This window comes from Gavialis gangeticus, unplaced genomic scaffold, assembly GCF_001723915.1.
Source record: "Gavialis gangeticus isolate Ggan-Ray unplaced genomic scaffold, GavGan_comp1, whole genome shotgun sequence".
In the NCBI taxonomy this organism is placed as follows: Eukaryota; Metazoa; Chordata; order Crocodylia; family Gavialidae; genus Gavialis; species Gavialis gangeticus.
This window is the reverse complement of record NW_017728964.1, coordinates 11,840,446-11,854,215: the sequence shown is the minus strand read 5'-3', so window position 1 is coordinate 11,854,215 and position 13,770 is coordinate 11,840,446. Positions and strand designations below refer to the sequence as shown.

Sequence of the window (13,770 nt, the reverse complement as noted above, 5' to 3'; positions counted from 1 at the left end):
TGGATGTGTGCCAGAATTATTTTCTCAAACAGCTTGCCTAGGATCGAGGTAAGACTAACTGGTCTATAGTTTCCTGGGTCCTCCTTCCTCCCTTTTTTGAAGATTGGAACCACATTGGCCCTCTTCCAGTCCTCCGGCACCTCGCCAGTGCATCACAAGTGCTTGTAAAGCCGTGCCAGGGGACCTGCAATGACCTCGGCCAGCTCCTTTAGAACTCTAGGGTGGAGATCATCCAGACCGGCTGACTTGAATACGTTCAGCCCCTCCAGAAGCTCCCTTACTAAGTCCTCGCTAACCCTTGATCTATACGAGGAGGCAGTGTGGTACACAGGTTAGAGAAGAAGGTTGGGAGTCAAGATTCCTAATCTCAGCTCTTCCACTTCTAACCTAGACTCTGGGCAGGTAACAGCCTCTGTGCTTGGTTTCCCTCTTTTTCTTTTTTTTAAAGGCAAGAATAAAATCCAGATTTGAAAAGTATGATTTGAGATATCCTGGTGAATGGCACTATACAAGCATTAAGTAGGTGATGTTCTCATTTAGAAAGCCTTGTTTTTTCCCATCTGAATTGTTCTCACCGAAGTCGCTGCTTTTGGCAGTTAATAGCTAAAATTTCTGGATGAGGAAATGAGTACGTGTGGGGTTTGTATTCCAAAGACAGCATGCGAATAGAAAGAGATTCATCTTTTCATAATGCCCCTTTTATAAAAGGCAATAAAGATGCAGTACCTTGTAAACCAGTAAACGTGCTATAACTAAACGGCTTCTGTGAAGTCAGAGACAAAGCAGGGAGAACCAAATTAATGCGTTAAAAAAAGGAACGGAAAGCTCAGCCAAAAGCTGCATTATATGGCAAATGATCTGTCAGTGGGGAAAGATATATTTTAATAGGAGTTTTTGAAACAAGATAAATATTGTATACAGTGTATTATAACCTGAGGTGTGACCTGAATCCTAATCAACGCAAGAAAATATAAATCTAAAAATAATAAAGGTAAAATCAATATTGATGCTTAGAAGTAAAAGTACTATATTTGCAGTAGTAAATGTTTTTAAGGTCCCAGGGAAATTTCATTCCAGAAAACCTACAGTAATTTACTATAGTTTCAGCAGCCCCAGAACTATTTTATGGGATTTATATTGTCACTAAGGAAGAATTTTTTTTTAAAGGCATATGGCTGTTCCCTGTATACTGGTACACCTGAAAACTGGTGGTTACCCCTTTATCTAGACTGGACTAGGAAATACTGATGTTTCAGCTGTGATATAATAGGACATTTCTGTATAGGCAGCATCTAAGGATGTTGTTAGCTGCTTTACAAAGAGATAGTAAGATAAATGGTCTGGTGGTCATTTCCATAAAAGGCTTGGACGTACGCTCACACTGCAGTAAGTTAAGAGATGAGGACAGTTTTGGTCCATACTAACTTTCCTTTACTTGCTTTTATCCTGAGGGAAGTGAGGAAACATAGCCCTATTTCAGTTTGTCACTTAAGCCTCACACAGGCCTTCAAAGCAGAGTTTAAGGGAAGTATAATTGGTCTGTAGGGCTTGTGTTGATCTGCTGCACAAAGATGTGTTTTGGCCTTGGTCAGTAGTTCTAACTCTCCTTCTCCTTTTTGATAATGATCAATGGACTTAAAATGTTCCTCTTGTGCTCAGTTATCATGTACCAGGGTAAACCACTTACCTCTTCGTTCCCAGCGCCTTGAGTTGTGATAAATAAAGTGGAATGTTCCACCAATCGGCTGCAAAACTTTGCCCTCTATGAAGGCCACAGTTTAAATATTTTATTTTCTTATCCTCTGTTCAGGTTATAAATAATTTTAATGGAGGTTTCAGTAATTTATGCTTAACCTTCTTGTTATCTGCTTAATGGCTTAGATCAAAGCTGGACAAATTCAGAAACTTGGACTAAAGTGCTTTCTCTAAGGCCTTGGCAGACGTTCGTTTGTAGAGCTATAGAGTGCTTCAGCTGCCTGCAAGTCCCGGTGGCAACAGCTGTTGCTGCCTCCACAGGCCAACCAGCTCTTCAGCGACAGATCAGCTGGTTGGCAGAGCAGGGCATCAGCAGCTCTGTACCAGCTCTGCTCCCTGTGGGTGTCTGGAAGTGGGGGAGAGAAGGCAGAGCACTCTGGGATGCAGGGGGTCTGAGAGAGCAACATGAACCTGTTTGACACGTTACATGTAGCGCTACACAAGGTGGTGCTGCAAGGAAGTTCCTGTTTGTGGCAGTTCCACCATCTTTGTAGCACTACAAACAGCCTGGCCATATGGACACTCACTTTTTGTAACACTAGAATGGCGACAAAAGTATAAGCACTACAAAAGTAACATGCATCCAAGGCCTAAGAAATGGTTGTTTTGGATGAACTTGTGCACAAACCAAAATGGCACAATAGGAAATTGGCACAAGATTTTGCTTTGTTCCTTTATTTTGAAATAACATTTTCAACAGTAGCTCTTTGCTGTAACGTGACAAAATGCCAAGGACTGTGACAGACATGTTCTCTGTCATTATTCAGCTCCAAAATCGCTACAGGGAGCATATTTCCTTGCCTTTTTGATCCCAGCCATTTCAGTTTACATTTCATTATGAATAACCTTAGCACATTTTGCAGTGGGTCTTGCAGTACAAGCAGTGTGACATGGCTTTCTTGTTACAAGAAACAAAAGCGTTTTTTTCCTTGAGTGCGATGATCAAAGATTTCCGAACTGTTTGTTTTTATTGCGGGAACCATTGTGGGTTGCTAGAATTGGCCATGCTATTTGGTATGAATACATCCTCACTTGGTGCAGATGGTGGCTTCCAATGGGGTTGTGAGGGTTTACACCAGTTGGGAATGCGTAATGTTACTGGAGCCATACTGCTCCTCATTTCATTTGAATGTGATGGTTGACTGGTTCTCAGGCCTGGCTGAAATGAGCTGGTCACAGGAAATGAGAGGCAGGACAAAGGTGGCCTTAAGCCCTTGTGGCTGTATAATTTTCTGGTTGGTTCAGACTTCATGTTCTGTGTTAGAGCAGTCCCAGCGGGGAGGGAGAAAGTAGGGTTACTTATGGCTTCAGGAGGCTATGCTAGGACTTGAAAGGCTCTGAGGCATAGAGTTACTACTTCCATGCTCCTGTTCATCCTCCTTTGATCCTTTCACCTAGACTGGTGCCAAAGAAGTTCCCAGATGTCTAGATCTACCAGGTTTACATTCCCTTAGTGGTGTTAGAGCAACACAAATGGCTCTACCAGGAGATAAGTATTGGGCTAATTATTACTAAATTCAAAAGCTGGCTAAATGCTTTTTGATAACTTCTTGCATTTAATAATTCCCCATTTGTGATGGTAGTTGGACATCTAAGGTCACTGACACATGAGTCAAGAGGTGAAACGTGAGACATAAACATGCAAACAATGTATGATGGTAGATGTACTTTTGAAGGGGTGAGGAAAGAGCAAGCGTGTATATGAAAACACAGACGCCTGAGGGCAAGATAAAATATCCTCAGACTCATCCACAGGTAGATGTACCCCTGCTGTGGAGCTGATAAGATGCTTTGAATGGATGTGTCATGTGTTTGCAGCTTTTAAAAAATCTTGCCTTGCCCCAAGTCATCCAATTTATGTGTCCGTAGTTATGGCTACGCGGTGGTATTTCTTTTGCTCCTTGAAGGGATGAGGATGCAGATTTAAGGGTGAGATTTTTCAAAAGCTCTCTATGCTGATTTACCAGCCTGAGCTGTTTTACCTCACTGGAGCTATGCTGATGTGTAACAGCTGTGGAACTGGCCTGGTGCTTTTGTGTGGACAACTTCCCACGGTTATAAGAAGAGTCTCATTATTTCAGTATTCAAAACAACTGGCTGTTAAAATTGACACCCTGGATTTACACCCTTCACATGGTTGTAATGTGCTAGGGAAATGATGCCCTCTAGCTTTGTATATATGCAATTTTAAAATCCAGAATATGTGATTCACCAATGGAAACAGGAAGGTTCAGTTGTGATGGTCATAAACCATCCTGGAAGGAAAAATTTGGGCTGCTTTTTGCTAGAAAACGGACTTTAAATCAACAACTGAAGCAGTGTCAGTTCATAAAAGTAAGGGGATTTTTAGCCTTGAGGACAGAGGCACTTTAAATTCTCAGCCTTCAGGTTCACTGATCTGTTCGAGAACAATCATAAAACTTTAGTGAGTAGGACTCCAAATCAGAGCATATTTTTGCACTGAGATAATTCAAGGCAGTCCTTTAGCTTTTGCTCGCTAGTTATGATACTTTCTTACATTTTAATGATTTGGAGAGCGATGAAAAATCTTATGACCCCAGACATTGCAGGAGGGAAAATTGTTTACCATGATACTCAAGCTCATTGAGATGTTGTTGTCTGCAGTTGGAATGGAGAGGGAAATGGTTGAAATGAAAAGATTGCCTGTGTTAAAAGTGTCTCAAGAGCAGCACTTCAGAGGCTCAGATTTCATCACCTTTCCGCAGGCTGAGGCAGATTTGGATTCACATTAGAACTTTTTTACATTGATAAAGACTGTATAGGTTCTTTGATGAAAAGGAGAATAAAACCCATTGATTTTAGTGGTATGATTCACAGGGTATGGGATTGGTTGCTCAGCCCAGTTCAGCAAACCCCTTGACCGTATAGGTTAGACCCATTTCAGTCAATGAGATTTAAATATGGGCTTAAAAAAGGAGGACGTGCATTCATGCTTTGCTGAATGGGGTTATCAAAAGGTGGAGATGTCACAGTCTGATCCAGAAAGTACAGGGCATGGGGTTTCTTTTTGGATGGGACCCTATTTCCCTGGACCCATCCAACACTGGCTCTTCATCAGCTGCATGACAGGTGGATGTTTGGTGGGACTTGTTGTTGTTCCCCAGTTAAGGCTCTGCACAAGACTAACTCGTGAAGCCTTTTTATTTTCCCTCTGCTCAAAATGGATTGCTTATCTATATGTTGATGGCAACTGCTCCTTCATTTCATGGCAAATGCCACTGCCTGAATAGTAATCAGAACCTCTTCTCTGCGTAGATGGCTAGGTCATTATATTTGGGGGTCAGCTATTATTTATTTGCTGATTAAATGTCCTCTGGCTACACTAAACTTGAGAGCACAAATGTCATGTCCTTGCTCTTTAATTACATGCATGCTCCCATGAGAATACCCTACAACGGCATGTTAGAGGCAAGGCCATCTTCATTCTTAGCACAGCAGGTAATCAACAGAAGAAGGATGCATTTGGTGGTAGTGGGAAGTTTTAATGGTACTTACCAACTATTTTGGGGGTTCACAAAGCTGGTCAACCCAAGCAGTGTACATGTTTGACAAGGTTGTCATTTCTTCTTTCTCCTTTTACCTCTGTCACAATTCTCACACACTTTCTCTGCCTCTGCATTTTTTTCACCTTTTCTTCCTCATGATTTTCCTTTCTTCTTTCTATTTGTACCAAATAGCTTGACCAGTTTTAGCAACCCACAAGTGTTCCTTCAGTAGAAACAAATGTAATTCAGAAATCTTTGTTTACTAAGCAGATTGCAAGCCTGGTAATTTTAGAAAGGCATTTTCAAACGTAATGTTTGAAAAGATTTGAAATAAGGGAAACTAGATCTCCTGAACATGCACTTATATATATATTTCTCTCTCTCGTGCAAACACACATGGATGCATGCGCGCGCGCACACACACACACACACACACACAGAGGAAATGATGATGGCCAAATCCTTCAGTCTTTACTCATTGAAAACTCCCATTCCCACAAATGCCAATGGAATTTTTGATGGAGCGAGTACTGGAGAACTTGGTCCATCACTGTATCCTGGAGCATTGCTAAAACTGCTGCTACTGGCTCCCCTTGGTATTGTAGTTCACAGTGTGGGAGGATAGATATTTTGGGCAGGAAGCCCTTCTTACTCTTTCTAACTGTGCGTGGCGCGAGCCGGGCTGTGGCTATAGCCCCGGGGTTCTGATCCCCTGATGTTAGTTTAGCGAGAGGGAGAGGTGGACTCGTAACGGCTGCAAAAGTTCTCTTTTATTTAGTCCCTTTTTACATGCGCTCCACTGATATAGATGTGGCTGCACAGGCAGTTACACTTGGTTACACACGACACTCAATCCCGAACTGACGATAAACAACGTCTCTTATTTGTGCACCACCGGTGTGAACGTGGCTGTAGGGCGGATTCTGTCCCAATCCAGGCAAGACACGAAAGGAAGAAAATAACAAACTCGTTGGATCCACGTTCGGGTGAGGCTGGGGAAACGATCGAGCGTCCGTCCCGTTCGCTGGAACGAATGCACGAAAAACTTGATGGTTCTCGGGAAAACAATAAAGCGGTGGACGCCTCGAGAACTAAAAGAAAACCGATCGGCAAATTGTTCTCCGGAGACAGGAGAAGCCGTGGGAAGTTGGGCAGGCGTTCCCAGTGTTGCATAAATTGCTGATTTTATCCCCTGGAGGCTAGTCCAATTCACCTCTAGAAGAGAGTCACACTTTCAGGCTGGGTCCAACTCTATTTTATTGCTTGCAAGCAGGCCGACAGGAGCTTGTTGCTCAAATCAGTGTCGACCCTAAACAAAGCGCGCGCGCTGCTTTTTTTGAGCTAGCAATTTTTAGTTGGCGTGTTACATTTTGATTGGTCATTACAAAACAAAACCTGGGCAACATGTAAGACATGCGTAGTGGGCCATCCTGTACCATGTGGGTGGAAAGTTACAGAATGCAGGGGTTAATACTAAAACAAGGAACAAAGAAACATAGAGAAAAGTATCTATTTTCGCTACACCAGCAAGCGATGGGAGCTCTGGCTTCTTGGCTAGCTGAGCAGGCGATGGATGCTGCGCACTGCTCTGCTGTTGTTTCTGCTCTTCCTGCCGGGTGGAGAACTCCGCCCCAGCTTTATAGGCCTGATGACAAGCCCGGATTTAAGCCCTTTCGATTGGTCCACTGGGTTCCCCCACAGGGGCGGGGCTTAGCACATGGCTAGAGACCATGCCGTGGGGGTCTCCCGAGCACATGGCCAAGAGGCCATGCAGCAGGCCAAACGGGCTTTCCCAGATGGAAGGAAGAGTGCTTGGCGGCATCTATTGCTGGGCAGAGCTTGCAGAGCCCAGCCGGAGTGTGACACTAACAAGCTTGGATGCCTTACAGGAAGGAATAATGTTTTCAGGGTTTATTTATTTACTTTTCAGGTTCCAGCCAGCAGTGGGTTTGATGGAGAGGATCCAAGCTATTGCTCAGAATGTCTCTGACATTGCAATAAAAGTAGACCAGATTCTGCGCAACAGCCTCATGAATGGAAAAGGTAAGAGTGCCTTGCGGTTCCTGACCCTCCATCTGCCCCACACACTGGATATACCCATACCCAGAGCAACATTTTAGTGCCGCACAGATTTATTAAGGGAAAATAGTTCCATATCCAACCACAAAAGGTTTGGATGAGGACACAGGAATTTGGATGCTGTACTTGTTACCCAGATCGTTCATGTCTTCAAAATTAGACTGGACATCTGAGAATGGGCTGCCTGGCAAGATTCATAGTACTTCCTGCATTTGACTCTGTGTGAATTTATTGCACACACAAGGTGGAGAAGTAGCATGTCTGGGAGCCCTGTCCCCAGAGTAGGTACAGCACAAGCAAGAACCCTGCCTGAATACATTTACCGCTTCATCAATGAGTTTCCGAATTCACCTGGCAAGCCCATGTTGATGCCTAGAAGGGCAGTTCATTCTGCACAGCTGAGTCTAGACAAGGTCTCTGGTTGTCAGGAGTCAGCAGTGACTTTGGATATCTTATTTTTGAGTGCCCAACTGGAGACAGTGTAACAGGGCTTGATTTTCAGAAGGCAGGTGCTTTAAGGTGGACAGGTACATGCTTTTGAAAATCTTGGCCTTATCTTCCTTGCTGGAAATAGTGATGCAGAGCAGTACATAGTGTCATGGATATACAGCCACTGGGAACTGAGCTGAGACTCCTAAAACTTTTCTCATTTTCAGAACAACTGCTAGATCAACCATATGTTAGGTATTTCTAAGATGCCCATCAATTGCACAGTTAATCCTGGCCTAAAGGGGGAGGCAGGCAGTCCCCTAAGCTGTATTCTGATGGGCCCATGGAGGATATTTTGGTATCGTTTTGGCTTTGGTCCTACCCAGGGAGGGAAAAAAACCTCATATCTCCAAAGGTATCCAGTTTGGATCATTGCACATTTTGGACCACTTGCACAGTGGAGGATTATAGGGTGCAATTTTCAAAAGAGTCCAAGACCCTTTGAATGTTAATGAGTTAATGCTAGTAAAGCACCCTGACCACCTAATCAAATGAGCCTGTAGTGCAGGTCCCCCTCCATGCCTGATTCATAGGGGATACCGGTTTGTTACAGCCCCACCTATACAGCATCAATACAAGCTGTTGCAACTCATGCCTTTGGGGTCAGAAGATCCCCCATCCAACCTCTCGTGTGTCAGCCAAGATGGTAGCCATCATACCAATGTTCAGAATTGCAAAGCTGTTCCCTTAGTAAGCCATTACTTGCAGGACACACGTTTATAGTCTAGTATACACACTCCAGTGGTATGATGAGGCACACCACAGCACACTCCTTGTGTGTATAAATCGGCTGTTAGATGCACACCCCGGAGAATGCTATTGTGCTTCTAAAATAATTTAAAACATGTATTTTAATCATGCAGCTGTAATACATTCATTTAATATTAATCCATCTAATATTAATCCACCACCACAGTCTTGGCCTCTCAATCATCTCTTTTGAACAAGAACAAAAACAGTTAGGGCTTAAGGTTTTATAAAAATATAAATACCCTATGCAGCCATTTGGTTGGGGGTCACTGAATGACCAAAGACTTCATCTCAGAGTTTTCCTACTCTTAAGTAACACCCCCCCCTTCCCCACATTGGGTTCCGAAACATGAGTGGGCCCCTCAAATTTTTCCTAATGATAGGACAAAATCTGATCTAGAGCACTACTCTTAGCAAAGCACCCAAAGAATCAGCATGTGAGCCTGCTGCCCTCTTTGTCTCCCTTCAGAGCTGGAGCCGTTACCTTACTGAATCAAATCAGATGCCTAGAAACGGCAAACGCATTTGATTAAAAACCCAAGATTAATGCGGCGGGCATGAGAGCATTTCATGAATGGCTTCCTCGGCATGTGCTCTGGCTGTCCCTGGAGTATGAAATATTTATCATCCTGCTAATTTTTCTTCCTCTGGCCAGGGAAGCTGCCTGTTCCAAGCAGCCTCAGCTGTCTTCCCCTCCATGCTAGGATGGGTGTAGGGAAGACAATAAAATACTGTATTGTATTGTATTGTATTGTATTGTATTGTACAATAATCCTATTGTAATATCAATATTTAATGCCCATCTATATTATGGAACCATGATTTCTAATGAACACAAGCAGCAAAGACCTTATTAACAGCAAAAATAATTGCACAGTTGCTGGTAACATGGTAAAGCATGGAACACTTGAAAAACACCTGATCTCCCCTCCCACTGTCATGGTTCCTACTCTTTGCTCTTTGCCTTATGAATGATGGATGGCAGACCAAATGTGGGCCAGGTCACTAGTGACTGAATGTTGTTAACAGCTAACAGGTGCTAAGCAAGAGCTCAGATGGCTATTTCTAAATCAGCTCCCAGTTAGTAGGTGCTCCCATCATTAAAATGAACTCTCAGAGGGTGAGGTGGACCTTTCCAAAGGGGCCTGTGTCCCCATTTGCCCTACTTCTAGTTTAGGACTTGGTTGAAGGAGTTCTGAGAGTTGTAGATCCCAGGGCTTGTGCAATCAGTAGGCTTCCCAGCAAGGAATACTGGGAAAGGAGACTGTACAGGAGGCCATGTTCCCTGACTGCTGGGAGCATTAGCACTGTAAGAAACAATGAAGTCTTCCCAAGAAAGGGAGACTTGAGAGCAATGCAGGTGGAATGTCAGATAAGCAAGACCTGTGCAGTGAAACTCAGTGCTGCAATGGGTAGGAATGACAACAGATCTAATTGTATTCAGAATTAAATACAAAAGTCAGAGCATGTACATTTCCCATAGTTGCCCTCCCCCCCAATACACACAGTTTATTAGTGGAAGAGAAAGAGAGCTTATTCTTGCCTTTCTGGTACTTGGGAAATAGTTTCATAGTTGGTAGGGTTGGAAGGGACCTGAGCAGATCAAGTCCAACTCCCTGTCATGGGCAGGAAAGAGTACTGGGGCCAAATGACCCCGGTGAGGTGTCTGTCTAGCCTCCTTTTGAAGACCCCCCGGGTAGGAGTGAGCACCACTTCCCTTGGAAGTTGGTTCCAGATCCTAGCCACCCTGACAGTGAAGTAGTGCCTCCTGATATCCAGCCTGAATCCACTCTCAGTCAACTTATGGCCATTATTTCTTGTTACTCCCAATAGTGCTTGGGGGAACAGGGACTCTCCCATTGCTTGCTGGTCCCCCTTGGCCAGTTTATAGACAGCCACCAGATCCCCTTTCAACCTTGTCTTGTGGAGGCTGAACAGGTTCAGGTCCTGTAGCCTCCTCTCATAGGGCCTGCCTCATTGCCTCCTGACCATGCGAATGGCCTCCTCTGGACCCTCTTGATGCTGTCCACATCCCTCCTGAAGTGTGGCACCCAGAACTGGATGCAGTACTCCAGCTGCAGCCTGACCAGTGTTGCATAGAGGGGGAGGATCACCTCCTTGGACCTGCTCATGATGTATCTGTGGATGCATGACAAGGTGCGGCTAGCCTTCCTGACTGCATCCTCACATCGGTGGCCCATGTTCATCTTGGAATCAATAATGACTCCAAGATCCCTCCCATAAATACCCACATACTGCAATGAGGAGTGCCACTAGGAAAACCTAGATACATTGTGTCTACTGCTTCCAACATATCTTAAGAACAACTTGCCTCCCAAGATCTCCCGTAAGTCAGGAGCTCAGAAATATCCCAAGAGCAGCAGAAGTTGCAACGGTAACTGGGTCTCAGATTTTTCAACAACAGCTTGGTGGTAGGCCTGTGCGAAATGGCACTGTTCTGTTCTGACTTCAGTTTCGAGGTCTGGACGGAACAGTGTTTTGTATCGCATTTCATTTTGAGTCGAAATGGCCAGGCTGTTTTGACGCTGTTTCGATGTTTCACATAACCATTGGTCTGGGGAAAGGAACTCAGCCCAGCTGGGCTGAGTTACCATCTCCACGATCGGTTGGGGGAACTCAGTCCAGCTGGGCTGCCTCCCCATCTACCCGCACTAGATCATGCCGGGGATTGGAAGTCAGCCTAGCTGGACTGACTTCCCATCCCCAGCAGTATGGTCAAAACATTTCGACTAACCTCATTTTGTTTTGAGGTTATTTCGACGCCCTTTGTTTTGCTTTGTTTTTGCTGTTTTGACCTCGAAATGAGTCGAAACAGTGTTGAAATGAAATGGCAAGCGAAATGTTGCGCAGCCCTATTTGGCAGATGTTGACAGCACAGAATACAAACCCAGGCTGACTTTGTCCCTTCTGCAACTGTGAACCCCAACCCTGAACCCAGTGCTTGAACTAAACATGTACATTGCTTCTTTGGCTCCATCCACTTGTTAAAATGTACTTGGGGCTAAAAACAGCTTTAGTTAGTTATGTGGCCTCTCCCTAGGGGTGTTGCTGGAGGCTCTAACTGAGGAGAGAAGGATCTCTGCCAAGTCTGCACTGCGTGTCAGTGCCTGTTTCAGTATTCTGACTCTGTGTGTGTGTGTGTGTGTGTGTATGTGAGAAGGAGAGACAGAGAATGTGAGTTTCTCTGATGGCACAGGTTGTACCTGAGTATGTGGGCAGCAGTAGCCCCAGGGGCCAGCTCTGCACTTGACAGCTTAGTGGGACAATTTTTATTGTAGCTTTACAGTACGTGCCTGCAAGGCTGTCAGATACTTCCTTGGATACAAAAGTCTGTTTACAGATTATTAAAAGGCAGTACAGGGCGTGATCACAGGCAGGAGCTGGAACCTGAGTTCTGCCCTAGACAATGCCCAGTAATTTGGGCTGAAATACAAGTTGTAACTAGCATCATGCCCAATAGAAATGTGAACTGATGAAAGGACAAGGAGGTCCAGCAGACAAAGAAGGTGATTTAGGACCCTTGCCTTTGCCTACACTACCTGTGGGACCCTGAGCAAGGCTCTGTACCACAGTTTTCCTGTCTGTAGAATGGGTGCCAAATCCTCCCCAATTCCATGGCTTTCCCTGGGGCTCACTCAAGCTGGCAAGGTGAGCTCAGAAATATCCCAAGAGCAGCAGAGGAGACGAAGGCTTGTTTGTTTGTCTCACACATCAGTACTGGCTACTGAATGGCAACAGGTGGAGAGGATTGGTCCCTAGGTAGTGATAACTGTGTACCTCTGGTCAGCACCCTTCACTCCAAGTCTTGGAGTTTTCCACTATTCGAATGAAGTGACCCACTTCTCCCCATGCCTGACTTCTCTTTCTGCAGTGGTTGAAGGTAGGCGAGACCAGTGTGAGGCACCCAGAGACCCCAAGTACCCTGACTGCTCTGGAAAAGTGGAGGTGAGTTGTCTCCAAGTGGTTTTTAACCTAACCCAATTTCAACGTGCTTTCCTCTGGGGTGATGTCAAGGTGCACAAGCTAATTGTTGCAGATTTGCTATTTCCGTACCATTCTTCTCTAGGAAAAAGAGTTGGGGACGACAATGGAAATAACTGTCAGTGGCATGGAATAATTGCCATCTGGGCACAGGAATTTAATATAAAACTAGAAAAGCAGCAGTCCATGGAGTGAAGGGTGCAGAAATGTCTGCTGTTTCCTTCAAAGCCAAATGGACTTCTGTCTCCCTCCGCCTGGGTACATTTGTATGTAGCTTGATTACTTTTCAAACAAGAGAGACTGCAGTGCTCCAATTCACAGGGTGCCAGAGGATCAGGAGACAGAAAAGGCCATGTTATTGCTGCAAAGGAAGAACACAAATCAAAACAGCCCATTGATACTGGAGCAGAAGAGACACATTTAGTTTTTTTGCCATGAGCCTTTGTCGTAAGGACCTAATTGGGTGTCTGTGGTTTATCTGGCCATGCATTTATTTTTGCTTTAAGTATTTGAGTATGAACAATGTGAGAATTCTTTTTAAATATATGGAGTATTGTCTAGTTTCTGGGGAACAGTCTAAACATTGCAAATGAGAAAGTATTGCATTAAGGTAACATGACACTGATCTCCAATAGTGCATCCTATGTAATACAGTTTGCTCTCTGTACCTGGGAATAGGCTTGGCATTTATCCTGGGTCACGATAGCAGTACTTCGAGATGAACCAATTAAAAGTTCCACCTGCCAGCCACCCACTTTGATTTAAGTTATGAATTATTTAGTTTATGGGCAAAAATATTAAAGAGCATATTAATAAGACGCTATGGCTCTGCTTTCACATTCTCCCAGCACTAACCATCATTTCCTTCCATCTTCTTCTAGGGCTTGGTTAAATTTTGAGTGTAATTTAATTGTCGAATGCAGTAATTCGATCTCCTGTCTGGATGATTGGTGTGTTTTACATATTGGGCGCATAGACACGTCTCCTGAGTAGATTCGTTTTTGTAGTTAAATTAGAAAGAGGCTGGCACAAGCAATTCCAGAGGATGATAGATCTGTACTGAGCCTTGTGGTTATTCTCCTGAATGCAAAATCACCCTTGGGGAACTCCAGTACATCTCTGTCTCTTTGGTTCTCAGTACCCCCTTCTCCTTAGGTTATGAAATCTGGAGTTGTGTTTCCAGAGCAGC

General features: G+C 44.3%; 1 protein-coding gene across 4 annotated transcripts in view; it reads left to right on the top strand.

Annotated features, from left to right (window-relative positions):
- Positions 1-13,770, top strand: part of MGAT5B (mannosyl (alpha-1,6-)-glycoprotein beta-1,6-N-acetyl-glucosaminyltransferase, isozyme B) — a 244,530-nt gene that overhangs the window by 114,100 nt on the left and 116,660 nt on the right. For all 4 annotated transcript variants that reach the window (XM_019502900.1, XM_019502886.1, XM_019502894.1 and 1 more), the window contains exons 4-5: positions 7,192-7,304; positions 12,472-12,545. In XM_019502900.1, the coding sequence (XP_019358445.1) occupies positions 7,192-7,304; positions 12,472-12,545 (187 nt within the window). The remainder of the gene's footprint in view (positions 1-7,191; positions 7,305-12,471; positions 12,546-13,770) is intronic.